General features: G+C 45.2%; 1 protein-coding gene across 4 annotated transcripts in view; it reads left to right on the forward strand.

Moving 5' to 3' along the window:
* Window positions 1-20,340, forward strand: part of LOC137528775 (complement factor B-like) — a 142,835-nt gene that overhangs the window by 57,240 nt on the left and 65,255 nt on the right. For all 4 annotated transcript variants that reach the window (XM_068250342.1, XM_068250343.1, XM_068250345.1 and 1 more), the window contains 3 exons: window positions 1,427-1,564; window positions 13,389-13,475; window positions 15,649-15,786. In XM_068250342.1, coding sequence (XP_068106443.1) covers window positions 1,427-1,564; window positions 13,389-13,475; window positions 15,649-15,786 — 363 coding nt within the window. The remainder of the gene's footprint in view (window positions 1-1,426; window positions 1,565-13,388; window positions 13,476-15,648; window positions 15,787-20,340) is intronic.

Genomic DNA, 20,340 nt, shown 5'->3' on the forward strand with positions numbered 1-20,340 from the left:
ACAGGGCTCGTTCACACTAGGGACTTGATTCAGTAAACCGTGATAACTGATATCACGGTTGTGCTAGCGTTTGGAGCGCGTTATAATGTGCGTAACGTTTGTGTGCAATCGCTAATTTTCACGCGCAATTACACATTTTTGTGCAAAAAAGTGAAAATTTGCAGTTTTGCACAAAAATTAACGATTGCGCGTGGAAACCATTATGAGCGTTATAATGCACACAAAACGCTAGTGCGACCGTGATATCAGTTATCACGGTTTTGTGAATCAAGCTTTGTGATATTTTTTTAAGCGCTGGCGATTTTCAAAATCGCCCTAAAAGTGCTTGTGCAATGATTCTCTATGAGAGCGTTCACATCTGAGCGGTTCATTTGCGATCCGCTCAGGAAAGCGCTGCCTGTACCATTTTTGAGGCGATTTTGCCTCAATGGAAGGTATAGGGAAAAGCAAAACACTCACAAATTCGCTTTGTGCAGCGATTACGTTCGCATTTTTGAGAATAAATACATTGTATATATTATTTTCCAGTTTAAAGAGTTCACTTCCTGGCTGACGTCAGGGAATGAATTTAAAAAACTCTCTGGAAAAGTACTTAGAAAAGCGATTTTCACAAAATACACAATACCCACCCAAGCGCCGGGAACCGAAAAAAAAATTGCATAAAAAAAGCCCAACGCGAACGCTAACGTGAGCGGAACAAGGCCTCAAGGTCTATGGCAAAAAGAATTCGAGGCAGAGGATGAGCAGGACAGCCAGGCAACTGGTATTGCTTAAAAGGAAATACATATGTAAGCCCCCCCCCCCCCCCCCTTATCCCTCTCTTTTCAGTTGTCTTTTAACAAAAAAACTCATAATTCACCTTTCTAAAATAGTGCCGCAGCCCTGGGTAGGTACCCTCGGTTCCATCTCAAAATGACTTGGTATGGTGCATCCCACACCGAATCAAGTAAAAACAGCGTCAGAGATTTTGGTGCAGCCAGCGCCACCATAGGCTGTAATAGAAATTACGGCTAAAACAGTGTTCAGACAGTAATTTGGGTGCCGTCAAAAGACGTGGCCAAAATTACTATAATAACAGCATAATTAGGCACCAGCAATAGCGGCGACCCAGAGGGGGAATAGTAATTAACGCCACCGGGAGTTTTGTAGGAGCAGGGTAAGCTGTTTTTTACCTTTACCCTGTCCCCAAATCTCCCGGCGGCTCAACTACATGTATGTTATGTGTATCCCACACTGCCCTGATAGTCACAAATCCGAGAACTACAAATACTTATTTTATAGGCATCAGAACTGCAGAAAAAACGGCAATCAGGTGCCGGAATAAACTAGCAGTTGGGAAATGACAGCACAAAACTAATTTGTTAATTTTGCTCTGTATTGCTTCCTTTTTTTAGTCTCTTTTTAATCTCTTTTCTCTCCTTCCCAGAACATGGGAGAAAACACGGAACAAACTCTCGTGGAGCTTTTGAGAAAGTGTATAATATGCTGTTTGCAAATGCAAACCAACAGAGAGATCCATTGGGCCTGTTGTGGACACAAAACATCATTGTTTTCATGGCAAACGGTAACAAAGTTTATACAGTTATACTCTATGGGGCTCATTCTTTGAGTATTATATTACACTTACCGTATTTAGCGCTAATGCATTATTGCAGTGATCCGCAGAAAAAAGGATATCCAAGGTGACGTGACATGAGATGGACAAGTGTATGTACAGTCAGGAGTATAACTAGACATAAGGAGGAGGTGGCAGGGTCGTTTTTGTGAACAAACGACCCTGCCACCCCCCTGCGAGTGCGGGGGTCGCAGGGGTGATGTTTACACCCATGTGTACAGTGCAAGCACATAAATGACTATGATGTGCTCCTTTTTTTTTTAAACATCAGGTATGCAAGTGACAGTTTCTGTCTAAGTCCGGACTGCATCGGTCTATAACCCTTACTGATAAGGAATCACAACAATAAAACACTTAACTGGTAGTAGATGGCTTTTGAGAGCAGGGGTGTAATAAATACAGGGTTAAAACCGGATGTGATGTACATCGATGATTCTCCAGATTCGATGCGGTCAAAGTTTATCTTATTCTTAATCATAGTTGCTTGTGAATTATATGATGTGGTGTATATGAAAGAAAATGATGTGGGCACCCTTCATAAATATGCTCTACTAGCCAACCCGCGTCGTAGCATACGCCGCATCTATCTATCTAATAGAGTATGTGCCTCAACCTTGAAGCAAGAAGAAGTAGGCTTTCCATGAGAAAATGTATGCGTGCTCAAACACCAAGTTTAACCCTAGCAAGTCTGGCTTTGCAAATCCGGCCTAATTGGCTATTCATGAGGCAATGCTCATGCAAATATGCATTTGCTTTTGCATGCCAAACTATGCAGGGTCCAAAAACCAATACCGCAAAGCGATCGCCCTGTGGGTATTAGTTCATGCTACATTAGCACTATCCAGGAGCGCCACGGGGACGATTCCGAATGCCCCCATACAACCGGGGGACTGCGGGGTCCCAGGCTCTCTTACTGCCTGGGAACCACAGCGGCACCCCGGAGGGGGAGGCTGGGTGGCACAGCTGCACCCCACCCCAAGTGTGGTCAGCGCCGGGGAGAGCCATCCGCACCCACCTCTCAATATTAAAAACAGGCACTTACCTTAACGTCCATTGCGTTCTGCAACATGCATATTAACTTGGGGGCACCACATGAGAAAGGAGTGAAGTATGTGTCACCCCGAGCTTTAGAGCTCAGGGCTGGCTCACATACAACACTCCGGGGTGAGGGGAGGACAGGCGCAGACAACTCACTCCAGGGCTCACACCACCAGAGCAAGCCATCCACCACCTGCCTCCAAAGGATACAACTGCAAAAAATGCTTTCCATGAGAAACATTTTGCGTGCTCAAACACCAAGTTTAACCCTAGCAAGTCTGGCTTTCCAAATCTGGCCTAATTGGCTATTCATGAGGCAATGCTCATGCAAATATGCATTTGCTTTCGCATGCCAAACTATGCAGGGTCAAAAAACCAATACTGCAAAGTGCTCTCTCGCTGCCTGGGAACCACAGCGGCACCCCGGAGTGGGAGGCTGGGTGGCGCAGCCGCCCCCCCCCCCCCTCCCCAAGCGTGGCCAGCGCTGGGGAGAACCGTCCGCACCCACCTCCTAATATTAAAAACAGCCACTTACCTTAACGTCCATTGGGTTCTGCTACATGCGCATTCATTTTCTCATGGAAAGCATTTTGTGCAGTTTGCATCCTTTGGAGGCAGGTGGTGGATGGCTTGCTCCGGTGGTGTGAACCCTGGAGTGAGTGCGCCTGTCCTCCCCCCCCCCTCTGGAGTGCTGTATGTGAGCCAGCCCTGAGCTCTAAAGCTCGGGGTGACCCATGCTTCTCTCCTTTCTCATGTGGTGCCCCCAAATTAATGCGCATGTAGCAGAACACAATGGACGTTAAGGTAAGTGCCTGTTTTTAATATTGGGAGGTAGGTGCAGACGGCTCTCTCCGGCGCTGGCCACACTTGGGGGGGGTTGTCCATGCCACCCAGCCTCCCCCTCCGGGGTGCCGCTGTGGTTTCCAGGCAGTGAGAGAGCCTGGGACCCTGCGGTCCCCCCAGTTGTATAAAAAGGGGGCATTGGGAATCCTCCCCGTGGCGCTCCTGGAGGCCTGGAGCACACCAAAAACTGCTAGCAGATCCGCAAAATGCTAGCAGATTTTGAAACGCTTTTTCTTATTTTTCTGTAGCATTTCACCTAGCATTTTGCGGTTTTGTAAAGCGTTTTTGGTGTAGTAGATTTCATATATTGTTACAGTAAAGCTGTTACTGAACAGCTTCTGTAACAAAAACGCCCGCAAAACCGCTCTGAACTGCCGTTTTTCAGAGCGGTTTGCGTTTTTCCTATACTTTATATTGGAGGCAGAAACGCTTCCGCAATCCAAAAAATGCCTCACCTCGGGAGTATGCGTTTCAGCAAAATGCCTCCCGCTCTGGTGTGCACCAGCCCATTGAAATACATTACCCAAGCGTATCCGCAGCCGCAAGTGGATCGCAAAACGCTGCCGAACCGCTCTGGTGTGCACTAAGCCGGATAGTGCTAATGTAGCATGTAGCAGGGTGACTGCTTTGTGGTATTGGTTTGTGCATGCATTTGCATGAGCATTGCCTCATGAATAGCCAATTAGGCCAGATTTGCAATGTCAGACTTGCTAGGGTAAGGCCTCTTTTCCATGGACTGTGAATAGGCAGTGAAATGGCTCTCAAACTCTCACAACTGCTCACTGCTGCCTGGTAACTGCTCACTGCTGCCTGGTAACTGCTTGCTGCTGCCTGGTAACTGCTTGCTGTAATAAATCACCTTTAGCTCCGGCACCAGCAACTCATCAGAGCTGCAACTCACAGCGACAGCATACAGGAGATAGAGCGGAGACAGCCTTCTTCACCTTTCAAAGGGGTTTATTAAGCATCTTGTGTTACAGTTTGATTTCTTCAAAGTATAAATAGTCTTTCCTATGTACATCACATATATTTACATCATACATACAGGAAGCTAGTATTCTAACTAGGAAGCATAGAGAGCCGGATAGCTGGAAAGTAGAGTGCCGCCCCTTTTCCCTCCGTGCTCCCTCTTTATATGAACCAGAAAGAGTTAAATGTGACCTCATCTGAGCCATCTATGATTGGTTCAGATCCCTTGTGATGTCAGGACACACACCTACTCGATTAATATTATATAAGATATTATGCCCTAGTTGCAAGAATGTTGTTTTATAAATATGGCCCATGTTGATTGTTCCCGTAGTCCATTTGTCTGGGGCAGTGTAGGCCTAAGACCTTGGACTAGGAACATCTTCTCAGTATCTGCTTGTATCATTTGCTTCAAGCAGACACTGAGATGCTTCTGCCTGCCTCACGAGAAACTCTATTTAAAGGTATATTCTGCGAACAAGCCTTTTACCTAAAACTCAGTCCCAATAACTGAGCCTACTTAAATTATAACACTTGCTGCTGCCTGGTAACTGCTTGCTGCTGCCTGGTAACTGCTTGCTGCTGCCTGGTAACTACTTGCTGCTGCCTGGTAACTGCTTGTTGCTGCCTGGTAACTGCTTGTTGCTGCCTGGTAACTGCTTGTTGCTGCCTGGTAACTGCTTGCTGCTGCCTGGTAACTGCTTGTTGCTGCTTGGTATCTGCTCACTGCTGCCTGGTAACTGCTTGCTGAGCACACAGCTCAACAGTCCGTGGAAAAGAGGCCTTAAACTTGGTGTTTGAGCACGCATAAATTTTCTCATGCAAAGTACTTCTTCTTCTTGTTTGAAGGTTGAGGCACTTAGTCTATTATATATATATATATATATATATATATATATATATATATAGATGTTTCTATAGGTTTCTATACAGCAAAAGATTTTTGTATAGGTTTAAAAAAAGTTTGTTTGAATGTCTTGTATTTGAGCTAAGACAATGATGGATAGTTGAACACCTGTCTGGAATGACATTCTAAATTCCAACTAATAGTACTGTCTGCAGTACAGAAAATGGTGGCAGCAACCAATGCCGGGACCCCATACATGCTATCGTCACCAAAATTGCTACATATGTTAAAGCGGAATGAAACCGAGCAATTCTTCTTTGCTCTAAAACATTATTTATAGCATATTATATACTACCGCCACAAAGATGTGTGAAACCGCACACTAGCGATGTTGGGGAATGGGCGTGCAGCGGATCCACCCCTGTACCCACAGGGTATAGCGAACAGTTTCTCCAAGATGATCCGGCACAGCTCTTTTAATTAGCAAATTATTTTATTGGATCATAAAAATACAAACATTAAAGCTGCATAGTGGCAACGGTCCACCGTTTCGGACCATCACAGTCCTTGTTCACACCACACAGCCAAATGAACAACTGCAAGCATGTTCCTTATATAGTCAAAGCTATGACATAGCAACCAATCAGAGAAACCTATGCAAATGACTGGACCTGATGGGGAACTGCAGGGCTTGTCCACAAAGGGTACCGCCCTCTCACTCCATTGGTCAAACATTTTGAAATGCATGATGTCATTGCAGCAACATAAACATGTAAATAGAAACGTTTCTAAGGGCCCTTTTCCACTAGCACGTTTGCGCTGGCTGAATCGGAAAGTCGCAAACCGCTAGCGATTTTACAATCGCTACGGTTTGCTTTTTAACATAGGAATTGCGGTAGGTCATTTCCACTACCGCGATTCGTTTTTTACAGGAGCGATATTTGCCGCGATTTTGCTATGCAGTGCATAGCATAGCAAAATTGCGGCCGCAAACGTCGGGAAATCGCCGGGAATTTTTTTGCTTTGCGATTCAGCAATCGCTAGCGTTCAGCGTGAACGCTAGCGACTGCTAGTGGAAAAGGGCCCTAACTCTGATCTATTGCATCTATTAAACATCTAAAATGATCCAAGGAGGAATCCAGGGCATCATGATGTAGAGGGCATGGGCATGGATGTGTCATATATAGTGTAGAACTGTAAATAAAAGTACTCCGAGCGCTGTCCGCCGTCACCATGGCAACCACCGTCACATGACAACCAATGCGGAAAGACGTACGCAATGACGCCTCTACAGGCGTCCTGTTGCCGTTGCGATGCGGAAAAACATACGCATAGTACACGTAGAAAATACGGAACTGACACAGACAAAAATACGCATGCCCAATACTATCAATGGGTGACCTGGATTCAACCCATAAAATAACACCCCTAGTTCTATCATGCATAGTGAAAAAGGGCAAAAGAACCTATGATACATAAATGACAATGAGGAAAGGACCCAAAGGACACCCCCCACCCCAAAACAACAGACTGGGTTGAATCCAGGTCACCCATTGATAGTATTGGGCATGCGTATTTTTGTCTGTGTCAGTTCCGTATTTTTATACGTGTACTATGCGTATGTTTTTTCCGCATCGCGACGGCAACAGGACGCCTGTAGAGGCGTCATTGCGTACGTCTTTCCGCATTGGTTGTCATGTGACGTGGTTGCCATGGCGACGGCGGACAGCGCTCGGAGTACTTTTATTTACAGTTTTACACTGTGTATGACACATCCATGCCCTCTGCATCATGATGCCCTGGATTCTTCCTTGGATCATTTTAGATGATTAATAGATGCAATAGATCAGAGTTAGAAACGTTTCTATTTACATGTTTATGTTGCTGCAATGACATCATGCATTTCAAAATGTTTGACCAATGGAGTGAGAGGGCGGTACCCTTTGTGGACAAGCCCTGCAGTTCCCCATCAGGTCCAGTCATTTGCATAGGTTTCTCTGATTGGTTGCTATGCCATAGCTTTGACTATATAAGGAACATGCTTGCAGTTGTTCATTTGGCTGTGTGGCGTGAACAAGGACTGTGATGGTCCGAAACGGTGGACCGTAGCCACTATGCAGCTTTAATGTTTGTATTTTTATGATCCAATAAAATAATTTGCTGATTAAAAGAGCTGTGCCGGATCATCTTGGAGAAACTATTATATACTACCAGCATTTTTTTTTTCTAGAACAGCATTCAAAGGGTTAAACACAGGGCAGAAAAGCTCAATGCCGGGAAAGCTGGATGAATCCGAACTAGAGATAATGTTATCTTGTGTTTAATTGTATCAAGCGTGGAATGTAAACAAACACTTCTCTGACACTGCTGGGTCTCCTGAACACAGACAGACAGTCAGAAAGTATTTCTGCATATATTTCAACATGAAAAAAAAAACTGTTATGAATAAAATGTAAAGTCAGCTCTCAAAGCAAAAAAGTGTACTTTGGAAACTTGTAATTTCTAAATGAATAATAATACTTATGCACAAAAGCAAATATGATAACTGTATGACATATAAAAATGTTTTTATTGAATATTATGTCAGGGTTTTAGACTGCTTTAAAGGAGAACTGTAGTGAGAGGGATATGGAGGCTGCCATATTTATTTCCTTTTAAGCAATACCAGTTGCCTGGCAGGGCCCTTTTCCACTTGCAGTCGCTAGCGTTCACGCTGAACGCTAGCGATTGCTGAATCACAATTACCGGCAATTCCCCGACGTTCACGGCCGCGATTTTGCTATGCTATGCACTGCATAGCAAAATCGTGGCAAATATCGCTCCGCCGCGCGTTCGCGTTCCCGTAAAAAGCGAATCGCGGTAGTGGAAATGACTTACCGCGATTCCTATGTTAAAAAGCAAACCGTAGCGATTGTAAAATGGCTAGCGGTTTGCGTTTTTGCGATTCAGCCAGCGCAAACGCGCTGGTGGAAAAGGGCCCTGATGGTCTATTTGCCTAAAGAAGTGTCTGAATCACACCAGAAACAAGCATGCAGCTAATCTTGTCATATCTGTCTAAATTTGTCAGAAACACCTGATCTGCTGCATGCTTGTTCAGGGCCTATGGCTGAAAGTATTAGAGGCAGAGGATTAGCTGAATAGCCAGGCAACTGGTATTGCTTAAAAGGAAATAAATATGGCAGCCTCCATATACCTCTCACTACAGTTCTCCTTTAAGAGGAATCGTGGGAGCATGTTAAAAGAAATTTGTCAAAAAGACCTTGTAGTTTTTGAGAAGATTGCTTTTCAACATTCAAAGAAAAAATAGTTTTCAAACTATTTTAAACAGCCAAATGTCATTTCATCGAGTTGTAAAAACATTTTTCCTTTGAATTTTGAAATTTGATTTTCTCAAAAACTACAAGGTCTTTATTTTTCTTAAAGGACAACTGTAGTGAGAAGAATATGGCGGCTGCCATACTTATTTCCTTTTAAATAATATGCGTTGCCTGGAATCCCTGCTGATCTACTGTATATGGCTGCAGTGGTGTCTGAATAACACCAGAAACAAGCCTGTAGCTTAATGTCAGAAACACCTGATCTGCTGCATGCTTGTTTGGGGTCTATGGCTAAATGTATTAGAGTCAGGGCCAGAGCTACCATAGGAAAAAATGGGCAATTGCCCCAGGGCCCCAGAGCTTGTAGGGGCCCCCAAGGTGTCCCTCCCCCATCTTAACTGTTTCTCTCCAGGGACTCTGCAGAGTCTGTTAAGTTGGGAGGTGATTGGGGGAGGGTCAGCAGCCAACTCAGGGGCCCAGGAGGGAAATTTGGCTGCAACAAAGGGCCTCTAATGGAGCTGTTTGGTCAGGGGGTGTCTGTTGGGGGCCCCCAGGCTAATTTTGCCCTAGGGCCTAATTGTTACTTGAACCGGCCCTGATTAGAGGCAGAGGATCGGCAGGATAGCCAGGCAACGGGTATTAAAAAGAAATAAACATGGCAGCCTCCATATTCCACTCGTTTCAGTTGTCCTTTAACACAGTGGTCCACAACATTTTTTGACCGAAGGAGCGCTTCAGCATCAGGCAATTTTTCCAAAGATGGATGCAAGCGTATGCGGGGGATGGTGGTGTTATTGCGCGTTGGGGGGGGGGGGGTGCGGGCTGGTTCTACAGGCAGGGCCATTATATAAAGAAGTCCTGGCAATACCAGCCTTATCTACCCACTATCTTCATCACCCTCAGCACTTTGGCAAAGATGTCTTCGCACTGCACTGGGGCTGCTGCATAAGCCACCAGCACAAGGTACATATTGGTGTGACAGGTGGTGTGCAGGGGACTGCTACCTGGGCTTCCTTATCTACTGGCACTGTAATTTCCTACCCTCATCTGCATTGCCTCACTTTTACCCTTCCCTCCTCCCCACAGCCCCTTTACCCTTCTCCCCACACTCACTTCACCCTTTCCTCCTCCCCACACACACTTTCCTCCTCCCCTCCTCCCCACACACACTTCCCTCCTCCCCACACTCACTTCCCTCCTCCCCACACTCACTTCACCCTTTCCTCCTCCCTACACTCACTTCACACTTCCCATCTCACCACCCACACTTCCCTCCTCCCTACACTCACTTTTACCCTTCCATTCTTCTTCCCACACTAGCTTCCAGCATCGGCTGCTCACCTCCGTGCAGGCTGACTCTTGAACTCTGTGGCTAGCAAGAGACCAGAGCGTCCCAGTCATCCTCACTGCTGCCACCTGGTGTCCGTACAGACAGAAAGCATGCTGCATTACAAATAACAGACAGTAGGTGGCAGCAGTAACAATGGCTGCAGATGGCTCATCTCTATAGCTTCCGGCAAACTTCAGTGACACTTCTCTCTGCACTGTGATGACAGAGGGCACGGCCCAGCTCAAAGCAGCCTGCGGCCCAGCAGTGGGCCGCGGCCCGGGGGTTGGGGACCCCTGCTTTAAAGAACAAGCGACACCCATGCTAACCTAGAAATAAAAAACACATATAAATATAAGTAGATAAATACTAGTTCTACTTACATAACAGATGTATTGTGCTATCCACGTAATGATTCCTGTGAATTTTATAAAGGAAAAGCAGAACATCCTATTCTAGGCAGTGGCCATCTTGCCAAGCTAATGCTGACATCATATCCTCCCTGACTCTTGTTTTCTCCCCTCCCTTCTCTTGCTCATTGTGTATTCATTAGCTGCCATCCTCCCAGAGTCTTCAGACACTCCCACTGAGGTGTATACTAGGAACTGCACGTCTTTTTTTTTTTATTTACTCTTCCAGTCGCTAAGCACAAGTGATCAGAGGGTGTTTCTGATAAGCAGCTAGGCAGGGAAATAAATGAAAGAGGAAGAATATATTATAGAAAAAAAGAACCCCCAGCATGCAACTGAATGGCAATGGCTATTAAAGGGCCAGTGCTCCTAAGGTATGTGATAACTCCAAACCATAACAGCAGAAAAAGTCTTCCAAGTTTTGAATGCAGGATTAGCATCTTTATCACTTAATACACTCAGAGCAGTTCCTGTTGAAATTTGTTTTTTATGTTGACAATCCCGCTTAAACATACACAGCAATTTTGGTGGCCATGGCATGTTTGGGGGCCTTACTATTAACCGCTAATATCGACACTAAATTAAGGAAACTTATCCGAACTGATGTGTAATTGCATAATTACAGTTCCTGATAACATTTACAAACTAAGGTATTTACGCTTTTTTCCAAACTCTCACATTACAATTTTGCATCGTAATTGCAAATTACAAAGTGAAATGAAAATTATACAACATTAGTGCTCATCACTAATTGTAATTGTCTTCTGTTTTGAGAAGGGAAAATTGTTCTTATTTTCTCTCTGTCCTCTTTTTTAACACTAAGCCAAAAGCAACCTACATACATAAATTAAGTAGCCATGTTCCCCAGATGACAGAATTCATCTGATCTGAGGTCTAAGTGACAGGGAGGCATGGGGGCAGACATGGCAGTGCAGCTTAGGGACAGGCATTGCGTCCATTGTGCTGTGGCACCCATGGCAGGAGCCATGCCTGCACCCCTCTAGATACGCCTCTGCATTTCCTTCCTTAGGGTCCATTCACACTTGAGCGATTCCCGCTCAAGACAAACCACTAGCGGTTTTTAACCACTTGAGGACCCACCCTTTACCCCCCCTTAAGGACCATCGCTGTTTTAGGTGATCTGTGCTGGGTGGGCTGTGCAGCCCCCAGCACAGATCAAAGGGCACTCAGAGCGATCAGATCGCCCCCCTTTTTTCCCCACTAGGGGGATGATGTGCAGGGGGGGTCTGATCGCTCCTCCTGGCTGGCATTTTGCGGGGGGGGCACCTCAAAGCCCCCCTCCGCGGCGAAATCCTCCCCCTCCCTCTCCTACCTGCTCCCCCGGGAGATCTGGGCTGCACAGGACGCTATCCGTCCTGTGCAGCCAGTGACAGGACGTCCCCTGTCACATGGAGGTGATCCCCGGCCGCTGATTGGCCGGGGATCGCCGATCTGCCTTACGGCGCTGCTGCGCAGCAGCGCCGTACAAATGTAAACAAAGCAGATTATTTCCGCTTGTGTTTACATCTAGCCTGCGAGCCGCCATCGGCGGCCCGCAGGCTATTCACGGAGCCCCCCGCCGTGAATTGACAGGAAGCAGCCGCTCGTACGAGCGGCTGCTTCCTGATTAATTAGGCTGCAGCTGGCGACGCAGTACTGCGTCGCTGGTCCTGCAGCTGCCACTTTGCCGACGCACGTTATGAGTGTGCGGTCGGCAAGTGGTTAAAAAATGCTATCACATGTAACACTATGGCCCTGTGCTCACTGCCGCAAACCGCAAACGTGTTACATGCAGTGGTTTGCCAGCAATTCTCGATTACCATGCATAGCACAGTGGTTTTTATGCGGTAATCGCCGGCGTTTTGCGGTTTTAGGTGTGAACGGACCCTTACTCTCCTCTGCCTGATTTGCCCACCCTTCACTATAGAAAGTGCCTTGTCTCAGCATGAGAAATATTGCCCAATCAGAGAGGAACAGAGGTGTGGGAGGGGAAAACAGGAGGGAAAGAGGCTTCAGCCAATCAGGCTGCATTAGTTAAGTCTGTGAGGAAATAGAGAAGAAAAAAACGACAACCCAGCATGCCCTGCAACTTCCTTTTTGTGTACCAAATGTTGTGTGTACCAAATAAGAGTCAGGTAAAGTGGGGAATGATCATTTATCAACAAGAAAAGTAATAATGATTTTAACTTTTGGATTGCCTGGTTAGCATCCTTATTACTTGTTTACCAGATAAAAATACAGAATTGATTTTTGATTTTATGGCCGACAGTTACACTTTAACCAGTGTGGGTTGACAGTTGTTGAAAACATGTTTTCGATCACCGACATAGGTGCCCATATAAATAGCAGCTATGGGATGAAATTTGATCGCCCATTAGGCCCAATAAATAGCAAGCTGTAGGGCCACTCACAATGCAAAATAGCCATACTTTGCATTGCGGGTGGCCTGGAACCTGCTATGTCGGCCCCCTATCTTCCACCACTAACAGGCACTCAAACTTACTGCTTCTTCCACTACTTCCTGGGTGTCTGCTCTGCTGAACATTGTCTGAGGCTGCATTTCCACTTGTACGGTGGGAATCGTCGCGGGGAAAATTTGCATGCGGATGCGAATTTCGCATACGGGTCTATGCGAATTCGCATGGATGACGATGTATGCGAATTTAACCATGGCAGTGCTGGTGTGATTTTCCATTGTTACTATGCGAATTCGCATGAAAATTCGCATACCCAAAACGCATGTGAATTTCCTATTAAATACATTGTGTGCGATTCGCATAGCGGTAGGCAGTATGCGAATTCTGATGGCTCTGCCATGCAAATTTTTTCTGCATAGAAAAACACAAAGGAATCCTGACAAGTGGAAACAGTCCCATTCACTTGCCCTAAGGGATCCAGATGCAATAAAAGCAGGTCAGCTGATTGCAGGTCAGCTGATTACAGAACACGGACCTGCAGTTGTGCTGCAGTGCTATATCTCATTTAATGAGTGTGTTTTTGATGAATTCTATGATTCTTTCAGGAAGATACAACTTAGGTGGTGACCCTCAAGTGGAAATCAAGAGGATGAGAGAGCTTCTGTTAAGCATTAAAGGGCAAAATAATCCAGGTAAAGGCAAAAACAAAACTGCTGTATTTCCTGTTTATATAACGTATATGTCTCATGTCTGACTTATTTATGTCACTTTCATATTTTCACGAACCTGCTGCGTGACTTTGTTTTTGAATTATGGTGCATAAGCAGATTCATTTGTCACCACCAGAGGGTGCCCCTGCCTCCCTGAGTATGCTCTGAGCTTCCTTTATTTGGATTATTGGGGGCAGGTAGCAGGAAAAAAGGGCACCAACAGCTAGTGGATGAAAAGGGCTCGAATGAAATTATCGTTGACACGGTTAAAAAAGCAGAAAAAGGTGCCGTGATAAATATCATTAACAACATTAGAACATTAAAGTTTTTGAAGTTTGTTATCGTTTTAAAAGCTTGCAACGGTATAGTTTTTATCATATTATTTTGTTTGTATGTACAGATTTTTACATTATCAAAGATATTATAATTTCTATGTGTAAAAGGGTGTTTCTGCAGAGGGAGTGGTTAGGGTTAGTCACCACCAGGGGGAGCAGTTAGGGTTAGGCACTACCCGGGCAGCAGTTAGTTTTAGGCAGCACCAGGGGTAGTGGTTAGGGTTAGGCACCGGCCGAGGGGGGGGTTTAGGAGTAGGTACCACCGGGGGGGGGGGGGGGGTTAGGGTTACGCGCCACCAGGAGAGAGGTTAGTTCCATTAATAACTCCCCATCCTGGCCTCTGCTACAGGCCATGCTGGTCCATTCAGTTGAGCGTGCATGCAGCACCCGCACATCTAAATACGGCGTTTAGTCTGTCAGTGTGAAGCGGGCATAACCATTACCTTACCACTCTGGACATTTAAAAGCAGCCCTTTATTCCACACATTTAGGAATGACTATGATTTGCACCCTTTACCAATTAAAACCTGACTCTGCGTCCACTACGTAATTTTTGGCAAGGATTCCCATCCGGCATGCCACAGTCCAGGTATTGGACCCCTTGAAACACATTTGTCATCAATTTTGTGGCCAGAAACAGTCCCTGTAGGCTTTAAAATTTGCTTGCTTATTGAAGTCTATGGCAGTTTGTCTGATTTGCCCAAACTCAAACTTTTATGGAAGTTCAAGCTCGGTGTCTGCGAACGCAAAATTTGATGTTCGCGACATATCTGCTCCTGTGCTGCACCCGGCCTTTCCATGTAAATGGCCCTGTATGGGCCCTAGAGCCACAGGCCTCCACCAGGCTTTTTCCCACATCCCTAGGCCCCTTCCCTGCAGTTGCATCCACCGCAGGGGTGATTGTAAAGCCCCTGCTTTGATCTGGGCTATTATGTTTCCATGAATATGATGGCACACCCAGGGCCGGTTCAAGCCACAATGGGGTCCTATTGCAAAATTAACCTGGGGGCCCTGCCCCTTCCCCAGCATATCCACTCGAAGGACACCTAAGCCGGCTGCCGTGCCCCCACCAGATCTCCCCCTACAACTTTGTGTCCCCCAGGGCCCCTACACTGTTTTTGTCAGAATAGCAACTCACCTACTCGCTGTTCCATCCATGCTCCCTGCCCCACTGGCTGCCTCTTCTTCACGACTTTGTGCTTGTTGTTATCACCTAATGATTGGTCATGGAAAAGAGGCAGCCAGCAGTGATGCAGACAAGGAGCATAGATGATAAAGCTAAATGAATGCAGGGAACCCATGTCAGGGGGAGACCTGGGGGCCCTGCAGTACTCAGGGGCCTAGGGGTGATTGCCTCCTTTGCCTCTATGGTAATCACCACGTGACCTGCTTCATGTTTGTAACTCATTACTTTTTTCCTTCTTGCTCTGACGTTTTCAGATATCTATAGCTTTGTTCTGGGCCATGATATTTTCATGAATACAACAGAAAGAAAATGGCAGTGCTACCAAATGCAGGCTGCACCCAAATTAACCAGCTGCATAGATGTGCAGAGCCCTAAAACAGCAGATTACACAACTTCATTCAAAACAGATGCAGAAAATGGAGGATGTTAGCTTCCAAAAACAGTTTGTGTGCACATTGTTCAGTACTAGACTTCCACAATGTTGATGGGCTCTCACGGAAGAGACTTAACCACTAACTAAGAGTTAAAACATAGTGTAAACCTGGAGCTGCTAACCATAAATGGTCTACATTTTCATGAATAGTCCACCATGTGACCTTCATGTTTGCAATTTATTACTTTTTTCCATCTGCAGATATCTATAGCTTTGGTCTGGGCCATGATGTTTCCTTGGATGAACTTAATGATCTTGCAACTAAGATAGATGGAGAGAGACGCGTCTTTCATGTGCAAGGTATTGATGACCTGAAGAGGGCCTTCAACAATATAACAGGTGAGAGTCTTTGAATCAGATGATGGGGCTTATTTAGAAATTAGTTATTTTTTAAATAAGCCTATAGTTTGCATAACACAACTTGAGCATATTTGCTACTGAGCTTAGATGCAGGTCACAAACGTAAAGACCTGAAGGTGGTACTTCAGGTACAGAGATGGAATTGTGAGCAGAAAGCAGTTTACACCTTTTGGTGGTGCTTTCCGTCTTTGGTAAACATGCCCCATTTTGATCCCTGCAGGAGTTCACGGAAACGTTGTGGTTAGCCGATCCTAAATGCAGTGGCGTAGTTAAGGAGCTATGAGCCCCGGTGCACGTTTTACATTGGGGCCCCCCAAGCACTCTATACATAACAATTGATACGGCGCACCAAAACCTACCAAGGACAACTATGGTGTCAGAGGTGCAAGAAGGAGATGGGGAACAATTTGTTCATGGTTACCACTATTCAAAGTATCTATAGAAGTGATTATTACCAGCACAGGACCAATAGAATGCTAATACTGTGGTTGAGGAAGGGGCTCTTGGGGCTCCTCTGGCTAAGGGCCCCGATGTGTCGCTACCTCTGCAACCTCAAGTCCCGGGACACTAAACAATACAATGGGATCAAGCACAGCATTGGCATGAACTACGGTAAACGATTGTACCAACAGCTGTCCATTCATTCAAATGGACATCGCTTACATGATGAGCGCTGATGGGCATTGTTTAACGCCATTTAGATGTACATGTGAACTGTCCCTAATTTCAATCAGCTGCTCCTTAGAGATTACGCATAAAATTCACATAATAGTGAATATATAACAAGTAAAACCAGTACAGTACAGGTAATACCCGACTTACGAACACCCGACTTACAAACGATCCGCCGATATGAACACCATGGATTCTCTGTATCCATGGGAACAAGTCAAGAAAAAAAATTTCAGATTGGACTTGTAGTTTTTGAGAAAATCGATTTTAAAAAATTCAAAGAAAAATGGCGTTTAAAGAGTAACTGTTAGCCCCCAAATTGAAATTTAAATCTGTATTGCAATGTTTTATTTAGTATTTAAGTGAACCAAAAAGCCAATGCAGAACTTTAAAATCAATCTAATTTTTTTACAATGTAACCTTTTTCCCCACTCCGGACGCAAAGCCGCATATCTGATACTGCTTAGCATGCAGAGCATGCCTATGTCTGCCCGACCCCCCTCTCCCCCCCAGGACCAGGTGCCAATATATTCTCCCCACCAAACAGCTGACCGCTCTGACACGGAGACAGAGCAGCAGCACTTCCAGCGCCGTCACCGCAGAGCAGCCGCCGCCGAGTCACATGTGAGAGAAACACATGTGAGAGATGCACGGCGGCGGCTGCTCTGCGGTGACGGCGCTGGAAGTGCTGCCGCTCTGTCTCCGTGTCAGAGCGGTCAGCTGTTTGGTGGGGAGAATATATTGGCACCTGGTCCTGGGGGGAGAGGGGAGTCGGGCAGACATAGGCATGCTCTGCATGCTAAGCAGTATCAGATATGCGGCTTTGCGTCCGGAGCGGGGAAAAAGGTTACATTGTAAAAAAATTAGATTGATTTTAAAGTTCTGCATTGGCTTTTTGGTTCACTGAAATACTAAATAAAACATTGCAATACAGATTTAAATTTCAATTTGGGGGCTAACAGTTACTCTTTAAACTTGTGCATGTTTTTCTAAAAAAATTAGCATATTGTGATAAAGTTCATTATTTTCTGTAATGTACTGATAAACATTAGACTTTCATATATTTTACACACATTACACACAACTGAAGTAGTTCAAGCCTTTTATTGTTTTAATATTGATGATTTTGTCATACAGCTCATGAAAACCCCAAATTCCTATCTCAAAAAATTAGCATATCATGAAAAGGTTCTCTAAACGAGCTATTAAACTAATCATCCGAATCAACTAATTAACTCTAAACACCTGCAAAAGATTCCTGAGGCTTTTAAAAACTCCTAACCTGGTTTATTACTCAAAACCGCAATCATGGGTAAGACTGCTGACCTGACTGCTTTCCAGAAGGCCCTCATTGACACCCTCAAGCAAGAGAAGACACAGAAAGAAATTTCTGAATGAATAGGCTGTTCCCAGAGTGCTGTATCAAGGCACCTAAGTGGGAAGTCTGTGGGAAGGAAAAAGTGTGGCAGAAAACGCTGCACAATGAGAAGAGGTGACCGGGCCCTGAGGAAGATTGTGGAGAAGGACCGATTCCAGACCTTGGGGGACCTGCGGAAGCAGTGGACTGAGTCTGGAGTAGAAACATCCAGAGCCACCGTGTACAGGCGTGTGCAGGAAATGGGCTACAGGTGCCACATTCCCCAGGTCAAGCCACTTTTGAACCAGAAACAGCGGCAGAAGCGCCTGACCTGGGATACAGAGAAGCAGCACTGGACTGTTGCTCAATAGTCCAAAGTACTTTTTTCGGATGAAAGCAACTTTTGCATGTCATTCGGAAATTAAGGTACCAGAGTCTGGAGGAAGACTGGGGAGAGGGAAATGCCAAAATGCCTGAAGTCCAGTGTCAAGTACCCACAGTCAGTGATGGTCTGGGATGCCATGTCAGCTGCTGGTGTTGGTCCACTATATTTTATCAAGGGCAGGGTCAATGCAGCTAGCTATAAGGAGATTTTGGAGCACTTAATGCTTCCATCTGCTGAAAAGCTTTATGGAGATGAAGATTTCATTTTTCAGCACGACCTGGCACCTGCTCACAGTGCCAAAACCACTGGTAAATGGTTTACTGACCATGGTATTACTGTGCTCAATTGGCCTGCCAACTCTCCTGACCTGAACCCCATAGAGAATCTGTGAGATATTGTGAAGAGAAAGTTGAGAGACGCAAGACCCAACACTCTGGATGAGCTTAAGGCCGCTATCGAAGCATCCTGGGCCTCCATAACACCTGAGCAGTGCCACAGGCTGATTGCCTCCATGCCACGCCACATTGAAGCAATCATTTCTGCAAAAGGATTCCCTACCAAGTATTGAGTGCATAACTGAACATAATTATTTGAAGGTTGACTTTTTTTGTTTTAAAAACACTTTTCTTTTATTGTTCGAATGAAATATGCTAATTTTTTGAGATAGGAATTTGGGGTTTTCATGAGCTGTATGCCAAAATCATCTATATTAAAACAATAAAAGGATTGAACTACTTCAGTTGTGTGTAATGAATCTAAAATATATGAAAGTCTAATGTTTATCAGTACATTACAGAAAATAATGAACTTTATCACAATATGCTAATTTTTTGAGAAGGACCTGTATAAACAGGTACAAAGGGCAGAGGTGACACAAAAGGGGACACTGGAGGCACAGGTTAAGAACGAACCTAAAGTCCCTATCCCGTTCGTTTACCGGGGACTACCTGTACAATGTACTAAATGATTTCTGGTATTTATTTTTCTTTACAAATAACTTACAAAAGCACTATAAAACTAATTTGAAATATAAAACACAATTGGACCATAATTTATAAATTAAAAGGTTTCAACATTCAAGTGCTTTTTTGTCATTGTGTAAGACAATGAAATTACTTTTCATGACAGCCTCACGGTCGGTGCATATAAGGAACATAGTGATAGTAACAAAGGTAGAAATAGAAGAATTATACCAGTATGCCAGCTATTTCAAATATTACAAATTATTAAATTATATTAATATTAAAAAAGTATTGGACACAGTGTTAATTATTTCAGAGAACATTCAGAGGATAACTGAGACAAATAAATGAAATAACATATTAACTTACCCGGGGCTTCCACCAGTCCCTAGAAGTCTAGCTGTCCCTCGGGCTTCTGTGGCCGTGACTCTGCACAGAATGCTCCTGGCCACCAAAGTTTAACCGCGAGTGGCGCATGCTCGCACATGCGCAGAAGCCGCCAATCGATAGAGGGGACCCCAGGGCACTGGCTGGGAGAGGAGCCGAGGCAAGGACACACAGGCTTCTAGAGACTGAAGGAAACCACAGGTAAGTGTAACCCGACTAGAGTTGTCCCACCCCGACTGAGAGGAATCTACCAGACACTGACTTAAATGCAAATATCAAGAATTTATTTGTGACCTAACAATGGTCAACTGGTAACTTCTCTCAACCAGTAAGAACTCTCAACACAAATGCATATATTCTTTTCACATTAAGGGCCATATTCTATTGCTGGACTCGCCCGCTAAGCACTGGCGAGTTCTTAACTTAGGCGATGGGGGCATCGCCTACTCCTACTAAACTTTAGACCCCCCCAGGCGGAAAAGAACTCGCTTGGGCGATATAATCGCCCAGCGAGTTCTTAACACAGAATCCAATTACCCTTATCATGTCTCCAGGAAGCGATGCTTCCCGGCAGACATGAGTGTTAGCTTAGACCTGCAAAAAGGAGGTCTAAACCAGCTAACGCACGTTGCCGCCGCAGCATCTGGGGGTCTCCTTTAATATGGAGACCCCCAGAGCTCCCCGTCGGGTCGGCGCACAGTTTAGAAGTCCCCACGCAGCTCTGCTAAGGCTCCCGTCATTATAAATACCTCCGCCGATCACCCGACGCC

Source organism: Hyperolius riggenbachi, chromosome 8 (genome assembly GCF_040937935.1).
Source record: "Hyperolius riggenbachi isolate aHypRig1 chromosome 8, aHypRig1.pri, whole genome shotgun sequence".
NCBI lineage: Eukaryota > Metazoa > Chordata > Amphibia > Anura > Hyperoliidae > Hyperolius > Hyperolius riggenbachi.